The sequence below is a fragment of the Lissotriton helveticus genome, chromosome 1_1 (genome assembly GCF_964261635.1).
Source record: "Lissotriton helveticus chromosome 1_1, aLisHel1.1, whole genome shotgun sequence".
Lineage (NCBI taxonomy): Eukaryota > Metazoa > Chordata > Amphibia > Caudata > Salamandridae > Lissotriton > Lissotriton helveticus.
The window spans coordinates 918529677-918549320 of NC_136057.1; the positions used below are offsets into that span (position 1 = coordinate 918529677).

A 19644-nucleotide genomic window follows, 5' to 3' on the forward strand; every position below is an offset into this window, starting at 1 on the left:
GTCGTCGATGAATATAGCGACCTCCTCCGCGGACAGACTATCCTGCGGAGCATATTGCACCTCGAAGTAGCGGGCGAAGCTCGCTGCCAGCTCACCCGGGTCGGTAATCACTACTCCGTCCTCAGCAGTGAGGCCCGGTAGTGTAAGCGGCTGGAAGGTACGCTGACACAGCCTATGAAGCATCGTACAGGTCTTATCCCCCCATTGATATACTCTACTCCGCGTGGCCAGCCACGCCTGTCGAACCTCATCGAGCAGCACCGACGCATAGGTCTGTTGCGCCTGCAGGAGCAATCTCACCGCAATCTCATCTCCCCCTCTCCGGCACCGCTGTTCCAAGGATGCCACCAGCGTGGCTGCCTCAGCAATGGCTTCTCGGCGTCGTCTGCGGGCCGCCGCACACCACGCAATGTCAACACCCCGTATGGTGGGCTTCATTGCCTCCCAAACCACCACTGCGTCTGTGTCATTCACCAGGTTTTCCTGCCAGTAATGGGCAATCGCACCACGTAAATGCTAGACGTAGTCCTGCTGCTGGAGGTGCCACGAGGACATCCTTCACCGGAACGGCTGTCGTTTCCTAAGCAGGTCAATCCTGACCCCCACTGGGGAGTGGTCAGATAGCCCTCTCGGCAAAATCTCGGCCTCCTGCACTCTGCTCAGGTACACACTGGGCACAAACACGTAGTCCAGCCTCGAGAAGGAGCCATGCACCGCGGAAACATACGTGTGTTCTCGTACCTCAGGATGCATATGTCGCCACACATCTACCCAGCCCATCCCATCCACCATCGCAGTCAACCGGGAAGGGGAGGCAGCCGCTATCGTCTCCCGCAGTCGCAGGCGATTCATGCTTACATCCATCACCTCGTTCCAATCACCTCCCACCACTGCCATGGACTCTGGAATATCTTCCCACACCGTAAACAGCCGCTCAGACAAGGACCACTGCATGGGGGGGGGCGTAGACACTACCAAAAACCACTGGTGCGGTACCCACCATACCTTTGATAAAGATGTAACGACCCTGCGGATCCGCCCATTGTTTCTCGTGGACATAGGCCAACCTACGGTGCACCAAGACAGCAACCCCCCTGGACCCCCTAGCAAATCCGGCGTGAAAGACTTGTTGGTAGCCAAACCTCTGCAAACTGAGCACTTTTGTTCCCATCATGTGCGTTTCTTGCAATAATAACACATCCACAGCTTCCCTCTTCCCCCATCGCAAAATCGCCCCTCGTTTGATCTTATCGAGTATCCCCCTGACATTCCAGGTTACTACACGCATGGACGCACTGGGGAACCCTGAAGACGCTTCAGCCATAATCAAGTGGGACCACCCAATTAGGCCCCTTGTGCCACACCCACACACCTAGCAACGACATCAGCATATCAGAAAAATTCACGTGTTGTCCCCCCCACCCACCCCAGGTCCCCCCCTCAACAACAGTCCCCCCACCCACCTTGACCCCATCCAGCCCCAACTCTACCCCCCCCCTCCTCCTTCACCCGTGCCCCCATCCCCTATACCTCATAGAACTCTGAAGTACCTGTCGCGGCATGGGCAGCCTCGGGCCCAAAACAGAGGGCCCAGGACCAACCATGCCAATGGATCCCAACCCCCCGGAAAACAGTGGAAACATCCCCCCCCCCAGTCAACTCCCACACTAGTAGGAGGATGGCAGCCCCTAATAAGCAGCCACCGAACCCCACCCCACAATCCCACACAAGTTCAATAAGTCATTCACAATCAGCAACAGAGGCAGTGGTTATGGATCCAAACCATGGAACCCGGCCATGCAGCTCCCATTAGCAGGAGCTTGTATCATCAACTGAGAAGCAGAGTTCTCTCGAGGCCTTCAATGATCCTTTCCAGAATGATCTGAGTCCACTGTCTCACTATCTTGTGTCCCACTGACAGAAGCAGATCGCTTCCGTGATCTGGACCTCCGGTTCCTCCTGCTCCTGGCCGTCTGGTCTTCACGTTCCTGCGACGATCCTCTCGAGGAGCCCGGGTTCAGTCCCAGCTGGGCATTCGGCCTGACCCTCACTGTTTCGTCTGTCCATTTAAACACATCTTCTGGAGTGTCGAAGAAGAGTGTTCGCGACTGGAACACCACCCTCAGGCGGGCCGGATACAGCAGTCAATATTGGATTTTCAGGCCTCGCAGCTGCGCCTTGGCGGCTATGAAGGAGTGGCGCTGTTGCTGCACAAGCCTAGTATAATCAGGAAAGATCATGATCTTTTGATTCTCGAACAAAATAGAATCCCTGGTTCTCGCTTCCCTCAAAATGGCGTCCCGATCATGATAATTCAAAAGTCTAGCTATCACCGCTCTGGGCCGCTCACACTCCGGTGGCCTCTGTGTCAGGGCTCGATGGGCACGCTCAATGACAAAACAGTTGGAGAGAACCCCCGGGGGCAGCCAGCTCTCCAGCCACTGTGAAAGAAACTGTTCCATGTTCCCCTTCTCACATCTCTCCGGAAAGCCAATAAAGCGGAGGTTATTCCTGCGCGCGCGCCCTTCGGCATCTTCCACGCGGAGTGCCAGGCCCCTTTGAATGTTTTCCATTGCCGCCATTTTCTTCTTCAGGGAACCGACGTCGTCCTCCACCACCGAAATTCTAGATTCCGCCTCTGTAATTCGTGCCACTGCGTTCCGTAAATCTTGACGCAACAGGGTTACATCTGCACCCACCGCACCAATTTTGGCATCTAGCATGTCCCTGGACTGGGTGATCGCTGCCATAAGCGCCGCATTATCCGGCCCCACGCCATGTCCTCCTCCAGAGGGCCCGGGACTCCCACTGGGCCCTGTAAATTTTTCAATGGTCCCCTGCTTGGAGGGACCACCGCCTCCTCTCGTCATGGCAGCAGTCCACGTTTGGGCCGCTTATGATAGGAGTGGTTGCACCAACGCTGACTCTTTACTCCGTTTGTAATGTCCTATATAGGTCAACCCAGCGTTTCTTCCACCTCGGGGTGCAGGCGCCCTCACACCAGTACTGGCGCAGCTCCCCGGCCGGGCTGTGGGCCCGTGGCCTCCAAATCAGGCCCCGGGATCCACACACCCGTCGTCGGAAGCCCCGTGGTCCCGCAGCCGCGTGGCCCACTCGCTTCTGACCGGTCTGTCCCACTGCGCCGGGTGCCACGGGCCCTCTTCACTTCAGCAGCCTGTCTCCCAGGTCCAGCCACCAATAATTCCAATGTTAGGGTCCCAGGGGAGTCACTCACAGTTTGTTGTCCGCCTCAGGGCAGCGCCCGGCACAGGCCCGACCTCCGCAGGTCCGTCCAGCCACACTCCGGTCTGCCGCCAGTAGAAGTTCAGCAGTGGAAGCCCAGTCTTCCTGGCGGGGCCATACACCAAGGGTCTCAGCTCCCCAGGCCGTATTCCGGCTGTGGTTAAAAGCCGACTTCGATTCCGATGGACGGGGACCACGAAACTCGAGGCCCCGGCTGCACCGGAGCAAACAGGCCGCTGCTCCTTTCTGGGTGACGTCCCTGCTCCAAGCACCTCTGCTCCCTCCGGCGAGGCAACTGGGGGAACGCCTGCCACCCCTCAGCCTCCAGGATAATCCAGGCCCAGGGAGATCGGCGGGTCGGCCGGCCCTCTTAGAAGCCCTCCGGCCGAGAGTCGCCAAAATCGAGGCCCCGGCTTCGCCGCCCCGCACTAGGCCTCACGTCTCTCTCGGCGACCCAGCCTCACCAAATGGTCCAGAAGCTCCGCTGTTCGTACCGGAGGACTCCCGACACCTTCAGCAACCCTTGCCCCACAAGTGGTTTGTAGTTCGGGTTCGGGGGTCAGGATAATCGGTCGGATTAATATCGTGCCGGCGGGAGCTCTAGAAAGCTGCGACCGCCATCGTCGCCCGCCAAGCCACGCCCCCCCAGCATTGCAATGGTTTTAGTTAACTATGCAAAATAAATAAATAAACTTAAACATCCTTTGTAATGTGCAAATACGTTGCATTACCTATTGCTAGAAGATGGGTAGTAATTGTGAATAAAAAACAAAAATATGAGTGATATCTCTGTTACCACCCATAATGCCTATTTTTTCTAGTGCACACTCCTAAATTTGGAGGTAAAACCCACCTTAATCCGGAACCATGGTTTATGACTACTGATATATCACTCTATGCTAAATGAGGGCTCAAATACACCAAACATTTATAGGTTTATTTGTTCTATGTTTTTGTAGATCACCGCAAGCTATTATCATTGGCATCAGTCGAACTCAGAAAAGGATTGGAAGTTTTCCAAGGTGGAGGTCCTGGTCGTGGATGAAGGCAGTCTTGTGTCAGTCCAGATCCTGAGTTCAGTTTTAGTACTACTATGCAAATATTCCAGTCTGGCCAAGCTTATTATTCTTGGTAAGTGGACAAGCCTTTGTACTTTTTTCTATAGCAATCTACTGAAGCCCTTCGTAATGATTATCGAACTATCTTATCTGGCTTAGTAGACTGATGTACCTGGTTTCTGCCAGTATCCTGTAACATTCTCGAAGTGCAGAATACTGTTACGTCCTTTGAATATCTTGGGATTGTCAAAATACGTTCAGCAGTCCGAGAGGTTGATCTGGCCATAAGTAAACCCTGTAAAGCCCTGCCACACATCCATCTTCCTCTGCATTCCTCTTAAGAAAACTCAACAAGTACGGAGAGGTGCCCTACATCTTAGTGTGTGTTCATCCTTCATGTATTTAACTGCACCTTCTACATTGAACTACTTCCTCCTGAACTTGTCACAAGTATAAGAAGCACTGAGGAACAAATAAAGTTTCCGTGTTTCTAAACTTCTTCTTTATTCCGTCACCCTTCAATGTGCTACGTTCTTCTAATGTACCACTAATGAACACAACTTCTTTTTATTTGCAGCCTCTTCCAGAGATGTCTGTTCTCAAGGGGAGGCCTTCTCTTTCAGTGTGTGTTTTTTTTTTTGTACTACTTGATTTGCTACTATAATATTAAGATACATAACCTTACGATACAGTGAAACTTCAAGTAGCGAAGTCCCATCCGATTTCCTACTATTTTTGTCCTGAACCTCTGAGGCAGTCAAAGTCTACCGAATATTATATCATATGTAAACCAAAAGTTTACCAATTCTCCTGCATTAACTCTTTAATATTTTCACATGCTTTCAAATAGTTCCTCCTTAACACACTCGGAATGTTCAATATAATGACACAACACAGTAACATTAACGGCTGATTTACCGTTATGCCCTACTCAATTATGTTTCCATTTGTTTTACAACCAATTAGGTGTATAGTCTTATTCTCCATTCAGAAAACGTGGCACCGCACAAAATGTGACGAGGGAGGCTTCGGAGAATGCTCCCTTATTTGCTGTTTGTTTAAAGAAAATATTGCACATGAATCTTCACTCGCCGCAGGAAACATCTCATTTATAATTAATATAAGATATGTGAAATGTACGTTAGAGTTTTCTTCAGTACCTTACTACTCCCTCAAGCAGCAGTCACATGTATCTGATGTCCTGTGGAGAGATCACAGAGACCTACATTATAACTGTTAAAGTTCATTGTATCTGAAAATTACTATAAAAATATCTCTTTAGGAAATATCAGTCTTTTTGAGATAAACTGTTTTACCTGCCCTACCTCGTGAATGTATTCATTGCAGTATAATGGTTCAGCTGCTTCACAGTGTCCTCAGTAATCAAAAAAGAAGAACAGTGGCCGTATTATACAAGATGCCCCAGGGGCGCAACAGGCGTTTGCTCCCGCTGTGCGCGTCACCCAGTGCACTTTGGCATTACAGAAGGAACCAGGTACCCTTAAGCGGCCCATTCTGCACTACTGATCTTTAGAGGGCTTTCCCTCATTTGCATGGGGGTGTGCCCCATGCAAATGAGGGAATTTATTTGCCTCTGCACCCCCCACTGCAGGCGAGTGCAGTCACTGACTGCACCCGCCTGCAAGGGGAATTCTATTCCCCATTAAAGAGTTTGTGGCTGCCGTGGGGGCAGAGCATTCCATGTAATGGGGCTCACTTTCCCAATTTGCGCCCTGCGCACCTGTGGGAAAGTGCACCCTTTCCATAATAGGGCCCCAGGTCAGCACTGTATCCTTACCTAACAAATCACCAGTGTTCTCTCATCTACCCTAAATGTACAGATTCTAGTTGGTCTTCTCTTCTTCAACTAGCACTCCACTTCAAAGCTCACCTCATCCCAAAGGCTTTCCTACACAACTCTTATTGACTGCCCTGTAAGCTGAAACCATGTTGACTGGTTAAATAACCAAACCTATGACCTGATGAACTAACTGCTCAAAGTCGCTAGGTCATGTGAGGCATGTTGATCCTGGGCCGGGAAGTAAATCAATGGCCCCCACAAGTTGGGAAAAACCTCTTTGACTGTTCAATTATTTTTCAATTTTTTTATTTAATTTTATTCTTTTGAAAAAGTAGAACTTTACAGAGCGAGGCCAAAACAACACAGTACCCGCTCAGCAAACTGGTCTGCCTTCAGTGCATCTGATGTGAAAGCAGAAAAACAGATGCATAGGAGGCAGCGAAATAAAATACTCTGCAACGAGAGGGAAGAAAATTAAATTTTTTCAAGGGCCAAACTATCCAGTGCCTCTGCACGAGTTTAAAAATATGAGCACCTTTGTTTAAATGAAGATTGTGGTGTCATTGCTTGCCTTGCTCAGGAACTGGTTTCTTGTGTTTATTTCTTTACACTAGTTTCATGATGAATTTTTATTTATTTATTTTTCTTATACTCAGTGCCCCTGTTCTTGTTGAACTCTGTACAGGGGAATCTCCTAGTGTATTCTACCCTTCCTTTGTTGTTCCCCTATATTTTCTCCTCTTGCTTTATTTCTGCTTTTTGTTTTTAAACCGCTTACTCTATACATTACACTACTCTGTGTGCAATGTGTCCTCCTTCTATTTCCAAAAGCATTTTTTCAGTAGTTTAAGACCTTAATTTACCATTGTATGCCACCACAGCCCTTATCCACTCCACATCTGCTGCTTGTTCTTCTGGTTCTCTTTGGCTGCTTATGTGCCCAAAGTGTCTGCCACCATTAACCTTATTTCACCAGCTAAAGTTTTCCAAGCTTTAATGTTAGAAATATATTATTTTTAATAAACATTCCTAAGCGGGGATTAAGCCTTCAGTTATTATTTTTATAAAAAACTCCCAAGTGAATATTACGCCTTCTTTTCTTTCATTTGCATGCTCATCAGAGAGTTAAGCATTAGAATACACCTCACGAAATCTTGAGTACTTAATGTTCTGTGGGTCTTCAGTAAATAAAGTTTATCATAGCACAACACAGGAATACAGTCAATCAAGAAGTGTTGAGGTATAGATTCCTTTTATGATAAACAGACAACCAAATGATCTTTCCAGGACACCTGAATATTTTTAACTGTAATTATAGTTTAAATCAGTGGAAATCATGTCTTCAAACACAGCTGTTAAACTTTCTGCTTTAGTTAGAGAAGGACGAAATATTATGGAATGATTGAGCGAAATTGGCCCAAGTTTACATTCACAGGTCAAAGATTAACTTGGCTAGGTTGTGTGCAATGGTTTGTGTTTAAAAGCCAGTTTGTTCCTATGAATTATGCCACTTCCACCACCAATTTTGTAGTAATTAATCAAGTACATAATCAGCCTTATCATGAAGCTATTTCCGATCAAGCAATCTAAATCTAGATATGAGAGACACATAGTTCAGCAATTTCAACCCAGCGTGGATCATGCTTTACGGAGAATGGCTCTTATATAGCGGTTTGGTTGGGATTTAGTTAAAGAAGGAGACCAAAAAGAAGACACTTTGTTACATGGAGTATTGAGGTCCAAATGTCCTTTTCTAAGCTCAATGATAGTGCTCTCAGTTAAGGTATAATGTGGGGAGAAAAATGCCAGTAGTTCCTGTGGTTGGTAACAGGAAGCAGAAGGCAATACTATATATACTTCACATTTTATAGCTTATGTTTATTCATAATGCATACAAAGGTGTCTTCGCCTGTTCACAAAGTTTAAAGGAATGGTACTGCTAACTACTCTGATTCAACCATGTGCATCATGAAAGATTCAATACAAGTTACTTACCTGTACACTCCGGTTCTCCAGTATTAATATCTTTCATGGATCCCTCCCTCCTTCCCGTCTAGGCTTGCAACTTTTTTACCTAATGTGACTATTAACCCTAACATACTTGTGTGCGAAATCTGAGGTATGGTGGCTCTGCTGGGGAGTTGCAGTCTAGGTCTTGTCTCTGATTGGTCAAATTTTAAACCTACATAAAGATGCTGACGAATGTTAAAGTTTTTCCTTTCTTTTGATGGTTTCTACTGTACTTTTATAATGCTGTTTTCTAACTACCTTGAGACTCCCACCATGATGACGAGGAAGATTCAAGCATGTGAATCTATGAAAGATATCAATACTGGAGAGCCACAGTATACAGGCAAGTAACTTGTTTTTTGGCTATGTTCTGTAGTACTCACACCCCCACACTGCCTTCTGAGCATGGATCATTGGAGACAGGACTGCTCTGAAAACAACTAATTTGTGTGTAGCTCTTATGTTGTTTTTAGTAGTAAACAGAATGAAAGCAATGCACGGTTGATGTGAGCAGGTGAACCCAGCGCTCCAAAGGAGATCAGGATAGCTGTGCTGTGTTTCTCCCTGGCTCCTTAGCAGTGTGGGTTCAAGAAGCCTAAAGTGTACATGTCAGGTTGGGCACAGTAAGACACCTGCCCAAACCGACTTGCGCATTTGGCTTAATAGCTGCTGACTGCCAATCAGCAGGATTGGCTACTCCCTGCTGGTGGCAGCTGATATGGAACTGGGTGGGGGGACTTTTTAAAAAGAAAGAAAACTTACCTGCGGTCACGTCTCAGCTCCCGCCTCTCCTCTGTCACAGGAAGGACCCGGGCTCTCCTAGGCCAATCACAGCGCTGCATTACAGCGTTGTGATTGGTCTGAGCACCGTGGTTCGTTGGTCAGATGGGGACAGGGAGCCTGTGCATGTTCCTCACCAGGCTGTGCATTACACCCTCGTGGTGAAGATGCAGTGTGCATGACTGTTTGACCGGCACAAGAGGGACGGCCAAACAGTCATGCACACTTTAGGAGTGAAAACCAATCTTCCCCCTGGCCCCTGCTCTGGCCAGCTCCACCCTGCATCTAGGAACAGAAACATAAAATGATAATAAAGTTCAGTTTTTCCACTTCACTGCTCTCAAAGCAGTGGGGCATCTCTCCTCCGGCTTAGCAGAGGAGCCAACACTGCTCCCTGCCCTACCAGAAACATGAACAACATAACACTGCAGTAAATAACTGGCACTTTTAATGAATGGCAATGTGTTTTTGAATGCATGCCGCAGGGGTGGTGGAACAACTCCCCCTTGCCCTAACTATGAAACCGCACCTGCCCATTTGTGTGGTTAGAATCACAGTAGCAACCAGCTACAAAAAAAGTATATTCTAGCTATCTAATAATCATTCAGGCAAATTCCTTATTTCCAAGAAATAAATTGTTATAGAAAGAGAACTTTATTATCCAGTACATTAATACATTAACATTCATTAACACAATACATTAAGAAATATCATAGAATCTCCAGTAAATGAGTATAACTCCCAACAATACAATCAGCACATATACAACCTAAAACAAATATGCATCAATGTATAATATCGTCTCAAGGAAGAAATGTCTTGATGGAGCATGTAAGAACCCATTAATACAGTACATATCCGTTGTATTGTACTACAGGCTCTAATATATGATGTCATATAGTTCTGGTGGGTGCGTTGACAGTTGAGGGTCCAGCTGTGTCTGGTGAAGCTGTGTTTGGATTTACCTCTGCTCAATAAATCTTCATGATGATGCAAACTGAGTTTGAGTATTGAATATATATCATAACATTTATTTATTTATTTACAATATACGATTTTAAAAGTGCATCAGACTGGGTGTGCAAACTAAATTGATCACTTAATTAAATACCAAAGTGCAATGCGCAAGCCCAAATTCACATCAACACAACCAACACACATGCAACCTAAAACAAACATGCATCAATATATGTTACCTTCTCAAAGAAGGAATATATTAATGGGGACTACAAGAACCCATTAATACAGAACAGATTTGAAAAGTGCATCAGTTTGGGCCTACAAGCTAAATTCATTAAATGCATACTAAATGCATTGTGCCAGATCAACATAACATCGGCCGACTAAGGGACAAACCATAATTGGAATACCTAGAGATACATATACATCATATTCACAAAGAAACCATTAGCCCTTTTGAAAAAATAAGCAGCATAAAGCATCAGTTATATCTGTATTAAAGTGCATTGTGCAAGGCCAAGGATAAAAAAGCCTTAAACCTATCCAGCCTTAGTAAAAGTGTAAAGCCACTTAATGCAAATATGCTACCCACATATATGTATGTGTTTATAGTATTTGTATAGTGCGAGCCCTAGCCGAATAGGCAGTGGAGCGAGAACACTGTACAGGGCCAAAAGCAAGCATACAGTGGTATCGGTTATAGGATTGTTACTTCATTATAATGATGTGTCCTTTAAAGAGGTGTGTCTTTAACTCTTTCCTAAATTGGGAGCATTGTTGGGGTGGCCCTTATGGAGACAGGGGGTACTGCTCCAGATCCTGGGTGCATAGATGGAAAAGTCCTGCTCCCTTGTTTTTGCTTTTTAGCATACATCTCAGAAGTATTACGTCTGGAACCCTTAAGAATAGGTGGCAAGTGTATGTAGTCTGTTCTGCATGATGTGTGCATGACTTTAGACTTTGCTATTCTGCTCCCCAATTCAGCCAGATGTTCACACTCTACTGTTAAGTTGGGAATTTCAGACTTTTCCTCACAAACAGCTATCTATGTAGTAGTTCTCAGTAATCTATCTTATTTATTATCATCCTATTGTAATGTGCGTCTTTGGGGCACACAAGTAAAAACAATGACAGACTAGTGGAGCTTGAGTCTGCTCTTTAGTGTTTTGCCACAAGGAGCGTTGTGGATGGAAGTGGGTGGGTCAATATTGGCAGATGGGAGTCTTGCTCATCGACATTGATGTGCCGATTTGCCAGTGCTGTGCACTGGAAGAGGGCTGGCTGGGACGCTTAATGTTCATAATACACCTGACACTGGCAGAGTTACTGCAGGCCATCAGCTACAGTTGCAGGAACTTTTAAGAAGATGTGCAGCTCTGAAAAGCAAGAGAATGAACGTGTTGTGAGGAGGGCCAAGAGTGGCACCTGAATGTCCTAAATGAAGTATGTAGGCCTGTATATCGGTCAGGATCACATGGCTGGGTCTGAACTGTGGTGGCGAAGTGAGCTAAAAATCGATGATGGATTCAACCCTGATCTGTGACTTGGGGATGAGTGTCTGAAAAGTTTCAGCGCTCCGTCCATCATCTTTGTGTCTGCTTGGTCAGGAGCAGTCACTTTGTTGCCTCACCCCCAACTGTAATTGTGTGTCTTCATTTACTTTGACACTTCTTGACCCTCTTTGTGCTACTAAGCTTGGTTGTTCATGCACTGTAGTTGGTAACCTTCTATAATCCATAGGCTGCCCTTTTTAGTGCCAGCAGTGCGGTTTGCTTACTTTATCTGTTATAAATCTATCTTTGATATCTTAATGCGTTAATTTTTAATATCTTACAATGTAGGTACCTAAAAATGCATGTATATTTCTAAGTTGACCAAATGGGCATAGAAGTCACATTTTAGACCCATTTTCGAAATGTTCTGGGGTTGGCAGCGTGGGTGCTAGGTGGTGCCCTTAGTGAACTGGATGAAGGACTACTTGGGGAAGTAGAGGGAAGCAGGCACAGTTGCCTGTGGCAATTTTGGAGAAAGAATCCAGTATACTCCATACAAATCAAGTTGGTGTGAATAGCTGTTCCCTGATTTGCTTTGAATTTCCCAAGAAATTGGTTAGTGGGCAAATGAGAACAACTAGGAGAGGAACTGAGCCCAAGAGGGATGGGACCATTGTAAAGTTTCCCTGACAATTTCTATCTCCATTTAAGCCAGGAAATATCAAGGAAGATTTTTTAAAAACGTTTTTGTTAACATGGCAATTAGATGTTTTGTCATATTCACTAACCACTAACCTCTGTCCTTGGATGTTCGTGGGAGGTGGTGCCCAGGCTTGGTGCTTACCCCCTGCTTATAATCTGCCATTGGAACTCATCTTTTCCTTGACAGGACTGCATACGCAGAATTGGTGCAGAATGACAACCGGCTTTGGCACGTGCTATGATAGACTGAGGTAACCCATTTAATTTACGCTTAACATCATCATTTGTGTCCTTAGCTGATAATATGTTACTTCAGTGCAGACCCAAGAACAGGTATTATCATGGTAAATGTGTTAGATATTCAGTTTTTTTATATTTTCAGAATTTGCTACACATAGACGTTGTTTTTATGACCAGTCTCCCTTTTTAAGTTTAAGAGAAGATCTTTATTTAATATAAATCCCCATTACAAAGAAAATAAAAATTCTGAAAAACAAGTTTGCTTAAATACTTAAAAAATACGTTTATCATTTTACCCAGAACAGATCCCGCCGGTAGACAGATGCGTCATTATTAGTAGATTTGTCTTTAGACAGCCCCCCCACATTGCCCAGAAATCTGTCGCAAAGATCCCCCCAAGCCTCCATATCTGCTTGTAATTTAGCATCCGCTCACACACATCAGAGATGCGATTCCACAGCCAATAACCACTTTGAAACATCACTCACTCACTCACCTTGTGGGCCCTAACTCCCATCCAAGTAATGGCAACCCACCTCCAAGCCAACACTAGAGCCAACTGCAAGAAGCAATATGCCATCCTATGCTTTTTGGGGTGAACAATATTCCCCAACAAACAATGCTGAGGAGCAAGCTCACAAACCGAAGCAGTGGTTCTCTTTAGTCTACCCATCACGCCTGACCTGAACACTCGTACCCCAGCACACTCCGACAGCAAGTGCAGAAAAGGAGCATCCACAAAATCGCAACAGGGACAGGCAGACAACCTCTCCAAATTGTACCTTTGCATGCTCACAGGGGGTCACATATGTACGATATAAAAAAAATTAAATGGATCAACTCAAAGTGGGCATTTCCAGACACAGATTTTAATAAATTGTAAATTGTAAATTGATACTTAACGCACAGATCCTGGCCCAATTTTCGTTTGAGAAGGTGTCTCTGACATCCACATCCCGGGTCTGCCTGAATTGCCTTATACACGAAGGAGATAAGATGACGCTTAACCCAACATCAACAGCACACCCAGTACAGCCTAATCCACTGGCGCCACTGGGAAGGATAACCAAAACTGCTTAGCTATCTCAGTCACACCTGCGTAACATAAGAGTTGTCTTTGACCCGGTCCAAATCGAGACTGTGCACCCTCAAAAGAGATAAGTTATCATTAAGGTAAAGACCACACAAAGCTCACAGCCTCAGTCATGCCAAGCCTCAAACAACATAGCTCCCTCCAGAGGGTGGAACCCGCCATTACCCCAAATGGAAGGTATCCTTCTTAATCTCCACCATGATCACTCTCTTCCACATAGCAGCAGTATGACGCATGATGTAAAGTGTACCGGACAGCACTTTCGAGCCCTCCATCAACAGCTCCGAAATGTTACCATCCTCCACCACTGCCGCCAGCAAAGCTTTTTCCCGTTTGCCCCACCCCTTAATCAACCATTGAGCTGCGTTTTGCATATGGGACACAATATTATAAAATTCCAGGTTTGGTCATCCAAACCCACCATCCTCATACCCCCTCATTAACATCGTATGAGCCATTCTGTTTTGCTTTCCTGCCAATAGGTGTGAGGTAAGGATCACATTTACCCTCTGAAAAACTCTGGCCTGCAAGGTGTACAAACATCGAGTGAGCAGCACCATCTTGGACACCGTGATCCTGGCCGTGAGAGACAGCGGCAGAGTATTCCAAAACTATAAGAAAGCATGTAGGGAATCCAGCACCCTCTTAACATTATAACACAATTGCTTTTCCTTAGTATGCGCCACCATCATCCCCAAGTATCAGAAACAATTGAGTACACACCTCAACCCCAGATCAGCAAAGTGCTCCGCAGGGACACCCACCAACATCGCCTTAGGTGACGGCAATGACTTTGTCCTATTAATTCTGAGACCAGAGATGCCCACCACTAAAGGCTCCCACTAGCTGTAGTAACACCACCAATGATTCCTTTGTCTTCACATGTAAAACAGAGATTTGCTAGCCTAAAGGGATATTACGTGCTGGTTCTGCCCAAGTTTATTTCCCCAACCACACATAACCCGAAGTACCAGAATGGCTAATGGTTCCACTGCCAAGGCAAACTAAAGGGGTGACCGAGAACATCCCTGTCTGGTTCCACGATCAAAGTCCGACCAAGCAGAGCAGTATTGTTCTACCTGGACCTGGGCACCTAGGTTAGTATAAAGCAGTCGTATCCAGGCCCGAAACCGAGGACCCACACCCCATAGCCTGCATAACCCCCAAAAGCTACCCCTAGTCCACCATATCAAGGCCTACTAGAAAACTATAGAAGCCAAAGCCATTTCCTCCTGAGCACCTTCCACCTCATGCAGCACATGCGTCAACTACTGCATATTTATGGTCGTGCTGCAACCAGGAATAAAGCTGCATTGATCAGTATGGATCAAACCACTCATGGCTGGGCACAGACAACTGGCCAGTAGCTTACGTAATATCTTTACATCTGAGTTGATAATCGTGAGGGGGCAATACGCCACCGGGTCCAACCCGTCCCCACCTGGCTTTGGCATTATAGGTATAAGACCCTCTCGCATGCTAGTCTGGAGCACCCCTGGCTCCCTGGCCTCCAAGAACATCCCAAACAATTTTTGAGTAACTATCGCTGAAAATCCACCACCCCCATACTCTTTATTTTGTGGTAATATTTGTAAAGCCTCCCACAGCTCCTCCAATGTAATATCCGCCTCAAGCTCACCCATCATCGCCTCCCCCACCCTGGAATTTTTAAGTGCACCAGATAAGCCTGAGCACAATCCGATGTTCTGCGAGTGCCCCTACAGTATTCTCCCTCCAAGTGATGCTATAAGGTTGCCACAACCCCGCCGCCTTTGTTGTTTTTTTTTTTTATAACTCTTTTTATTATCAAACAATATTGCTCATCTTATGTGGGGGATAGTGCACGAATCAAATAGTTATACATGATTACAAATATCAAGTACACAGTGACAAATACAAAATGTTTAGGGGGGCGTGAGTTGGTCGTCTTCATTTAGTGACACCGGTGGGGTGCAGATGCCTCCCCTGTATGTACTCCATGGACCTCAGACCCTATTGCACTTCCCGGGGCACCCTCCAGCTATTTAGACTGCCTTCTCTCTGGATATACACCAATCTAGGTCTTCCCTCCATTTCCCCATCTTATGTGGCTGCTCTGCTCCCCAGGTCTGACTGCCTCCTTTGTTGATGCTACCATGCCAGTCTTGTCTATCAGGTGAAGCACAGGTCTCCCTGCGTAATAGCCAAGCCAAGAGCCTGCCTGAATTATCACCCTCACGATGCAGGCTCTGTTGGTACTGGCTACGTATTTGCATTGAGTCTTTCCCATTTCTCTGCGATGCTCCACCGAGCCCTCAGTTTCTCCCTCTGACACACAGGACTGGACATTTCCTGATTCTGCACCCCACAGGTTAAACCCCTCATGATGGCCTTCCACTCATGGTAACGGGACCATGTGCCCCAATTAGTCTTTGAGTATTCTATCAGTGCATGCGATAGTATCTCCCTACCAACAACATCTGTCTTTACATCCACCGGGAATCACCATAAACATGCCTGAGCCCTCAATCCCCCCCAAAGCCAGTTCACAGAGTATTGGGTAAGTGATCTGATGGGAATTGAGCTAAGTGTGACACCTGCAGCAGATCCCCGGGTGGGACACCCGCCAGCACAATTCTATCTAATCTACTGTAACTATTATGCATGGGTGAGTGACAGGCAAAGACTATCCAAAGGCTTGAGGGCCTTCTAAACGTCCCATAGCACCAAGTTGCCCATCAGCTCTCACAAAGCCATAGGCATTGTTTAGTTTGTGTCAAGCCTTGAAGGCAGTCTAGAAGCCTCCCCATCTAGGACATAATTGTAGTCCCCTAACCACAATATCAGACCATCAAGGTCTCACCCCAGCGTTTCCTGATTCTTGAGGAAACGGGTATCGTCTACAATGGGGGCAGATAAATTAACCAAGGATGTAGCCTTCCCATCCAGGTGGCCCTGTAGGACTACTTACCTCCCCTCATCATCCGCCTCACGTTTTTGAGAGCAAAGAGGCCCCGGAGCTGCTCATACCAACAGCCCCTAGCATAGGTCTAATAGGAAGCATGAAATCCCTGCCCTTTACATTTTTTTGAACCCACTCAACCTCCTCATCATTGAGGTGTGTCTCCTGGAGGTATGCAACTTTCAAATATTTTTGTTTCAAGAAGGATAACACCCTATACTGTTTAGCATATGTGTCCAACCCCTGGACATTCCAGGTTAGTATCTTAAAGTCACTGCTCATGCATGCACATTATCAGTGTGTGGCAAGCGTCCCTGCACTGCATTAGGCGACAATCCAACAATGCTACACAAAGAAAAAAACAATAGAGTGAAAAATTAAATAACCAGAGAACAATTCGCCCCTACCCCAGACTAACATAGTGTAACCATCTTCCTACGTATGTCCACCTTACATGTGCCAGGACAACACATGAACCCCAACCTATCCAACAGGAAACCCAACCCCGCGTCACGCCGCTGGCACCGTCTAGTGCATGTGCCACCAAAACGACTTCAATGACTTGCAAGCAGGCAGGAGGTAGACCTCTCCAATCAGTTATCCAGTCTGTGCCATACTCTCATCCTGGACCCTTATGCATCAATGCCCTCCCTTATTCTGCAACAGAATATAATGAACTGGAACAGTTTGTGGCCCGCGGGGCACTCCAGCAATCAGTCCATCTTAGAGCCGAGGCTCCACTACACATCTACCCCACGAACGGTCCAGATAGCCAAGATGGAGAGTCCCCCACAAGAATCCAACCCCCCCGCCCAACCCCCAGTGCAGCACAAAAGACATATGGGAACAGGAATATGACTACACATGAGAACATTACTCTGCAGTGAAATCAATTTCCGGGACTACAATAGCATGAATAGACTGAGTATGTGACGCAAGGGTATCCAAGGCAGATGTAGGCCATCCAGACTTAGTCAACTAGGGGCTGCCTACCTAGTCACCTGCATGGTTCTATCTTCCTGTATCGTAACGCTGTGCAAATCTGATCCAGTTCTCCCAGATCTGTCCTTTCTGAAGCGACCCCTCCAGGCTCCTCGTACCAGGAGTGTCCCGGAATGGCCCCTATTCCCCAGCCTCATGCTCCAGGCTAGTACCTTTTCCCACGTCTCTAGCCAGTCCCAGACCTCTTCCAGATGCTCAAGAAAGTTAGCCCTCCCGTTAGACAGGACCTTCAGATTGGAAGGATAAAGTAGCATATCTTTCACGTCATAGCTTGCAATTATTGCTTCACTTCCAGAAACGATTTTCGCTGTTCCTGAACTTTCTTCTTATAGTCAGGGAAAATTGCAATCGTTTGTTTTTCAGATTTTGAAGTGGTTTGTTCCCTAGCAGGCCGGATAATGCAGTAGCTGTATTTGTAATTCAAAACTTTTGTTATAAAGGCCTGAGGGGGAGCCCACCAGAGGCAGAGGCGGAGGCGGAGGCGGCACCAAAGCATGATGCAATCTACGAAAAGCCTTGTGGTTTCACCTTCTTTCGAACCCAATGTACTAGGAAGCTTTGAGCCGAGGTGCCCTCCACCAGCTCCAGAAAGCGCAGCAGGCGAATGTTACTGCAGGGATCTCGCCCCACACATCCTCCACTTTAGCGTCCAGGTCCCCGGTGACCGCGGTCATCCTGGCCGTCAGCTGCTTTAGAGCTGACATCTCTTCCCAGAGCGTTTCAATAATTTTGCTTAAATATCTTATATATAAGAAACATCTTATAACTATAGCATTACAATTTTAAAATAAAGTTGCATTAATGTCCTAAAAAAAAATTAGATTCATTACTTTCCTATAATAAGGGTTAAACAAAGAAAGAAATAGAAAAAAAGGTCAGCAAGAAATAGAAAAAGCAGAAACAAATGAGATAAAAAGATTAATATATATATGAAATAATAAATAATTGTATGTTCTATCTAATAGTCTCTATAACGTATGGAAAAAGCATTTAATATTAAATATATCCAGTAATTTCAGAAGATTTAGAAGAGTTATGTGTAGATACTTATATTTCTTATAGCAATAAGTAATTTTAATAGAATGAAAATAAAAGACTAAACATTTCAAGGAGGCTTAAGTACTTCTTCGTTTATTGGCTGATGTAAATTAGGCAACCTAGCAATGCTGTTAGGATAAACAGTTTCCAAAGAGATTCTCTTTTAATAGCAAGTGAGATTGGTGACACAAATGCTCTGTTAAATCTATGATTAAGATACAGCATGTTCCTAGAATCCTTCCAAATCTTTCCAAATATTTGGGAGGTGACTGCTAGCATAAAATATATTAACATGTGAGAAGCAACAATTCCAATGCCCTAAAAGACAGCCTAGGATAAATTTGCAGAAGTAAAACTAATATTTTACTGAAATATAGGGTTTATCTGAATCGAGACTTTCTGCCAGAAATCATGAGTATATTTACATGTAAACCTCAAATGATTTGAAAAATAAAGATTGAGTAGTATTAGCAGCACGTGAGAATTTTAGAATTTCTAGCCCTATTTTGTTGTATAAATAAATTGAGCAGCTAATGTTTAGATATCATTCCCATTTCAATTTAATCTCCAATTGTTGTCTGTAGAAACTTGAAATGATACATAAATAATGGAACGTTCGTATATGAAGTTAAGATATTCAAAAGTTTAAAATTATATTAAATGGTGTTGGTTGGAATGGAATTTTCTCTACACAAGAAATGCTATGAATTAGAATATTAAATGGCTTTTCAAATAATTTGGAAAATTAAGATATGTTGTGCCTCTGGAAAGGAAAGTTTAAACATTTGTTATAACCTGGTGACCTCATATCAATCCTCTGTCTCTTCAGGCCTGTCGGTAAATCGTTTTATTATTTTGTTTTCAAACTTTATAAGTTGATCATAACATTAGCACCATACAAAACAGTGGCAACATAGGTTAAGTGATCCGTGACAGTAATTGCAAGCCATGTCAGCAGTGTACAATTAACAATTAAACAAGCCATATAGAGGAGAAACCCCTATCATGCAGTTCCATCTTCATCATTATTATTTATTTTAGTAAATGTATTATGCCAAACTGTTGAATTTAGAAATCTATCCTTTTGGTCTTTGTGAGAATGATGAAAAATGTTTAAATGAAACAGAATGAGTAAAATATTTCCCTAATTATGTCAAAAAGGACAATGCATAATTCTTGTTCTATAATCAGTGAGCAAATTGTTTTAAGCAAAAGGCATTATTATAGACCAGCAAGTCTGAAAGGGAAACTCAATCTTCTTGATTATTGCTTTTCCTTCTGAA

At 45.1% G+C, this 19644-nt stretch overlaps 1 protein-coding gene across 1 annotated transcript in view; it reads left to right on the forward strand.

Moving 5' to 3' along the window:
• HELB (DNA helicase B) overlaps window positions 1-19644 on the forward strand; it is a 362767-nt gene that overhangs the window by 180168 nt on the left and 162955 nt on the right. The window contains exon 5 of the mRNA XM_078676353.1: window positions 4203-4374. Within this exon, the coding sequence (XP_078532479.1) occupies window positions 4203-4374 (172 nt within the window). The remainder of the gene's footprint in view (window positions 1-4202; window positions 4375-19644) is intronic.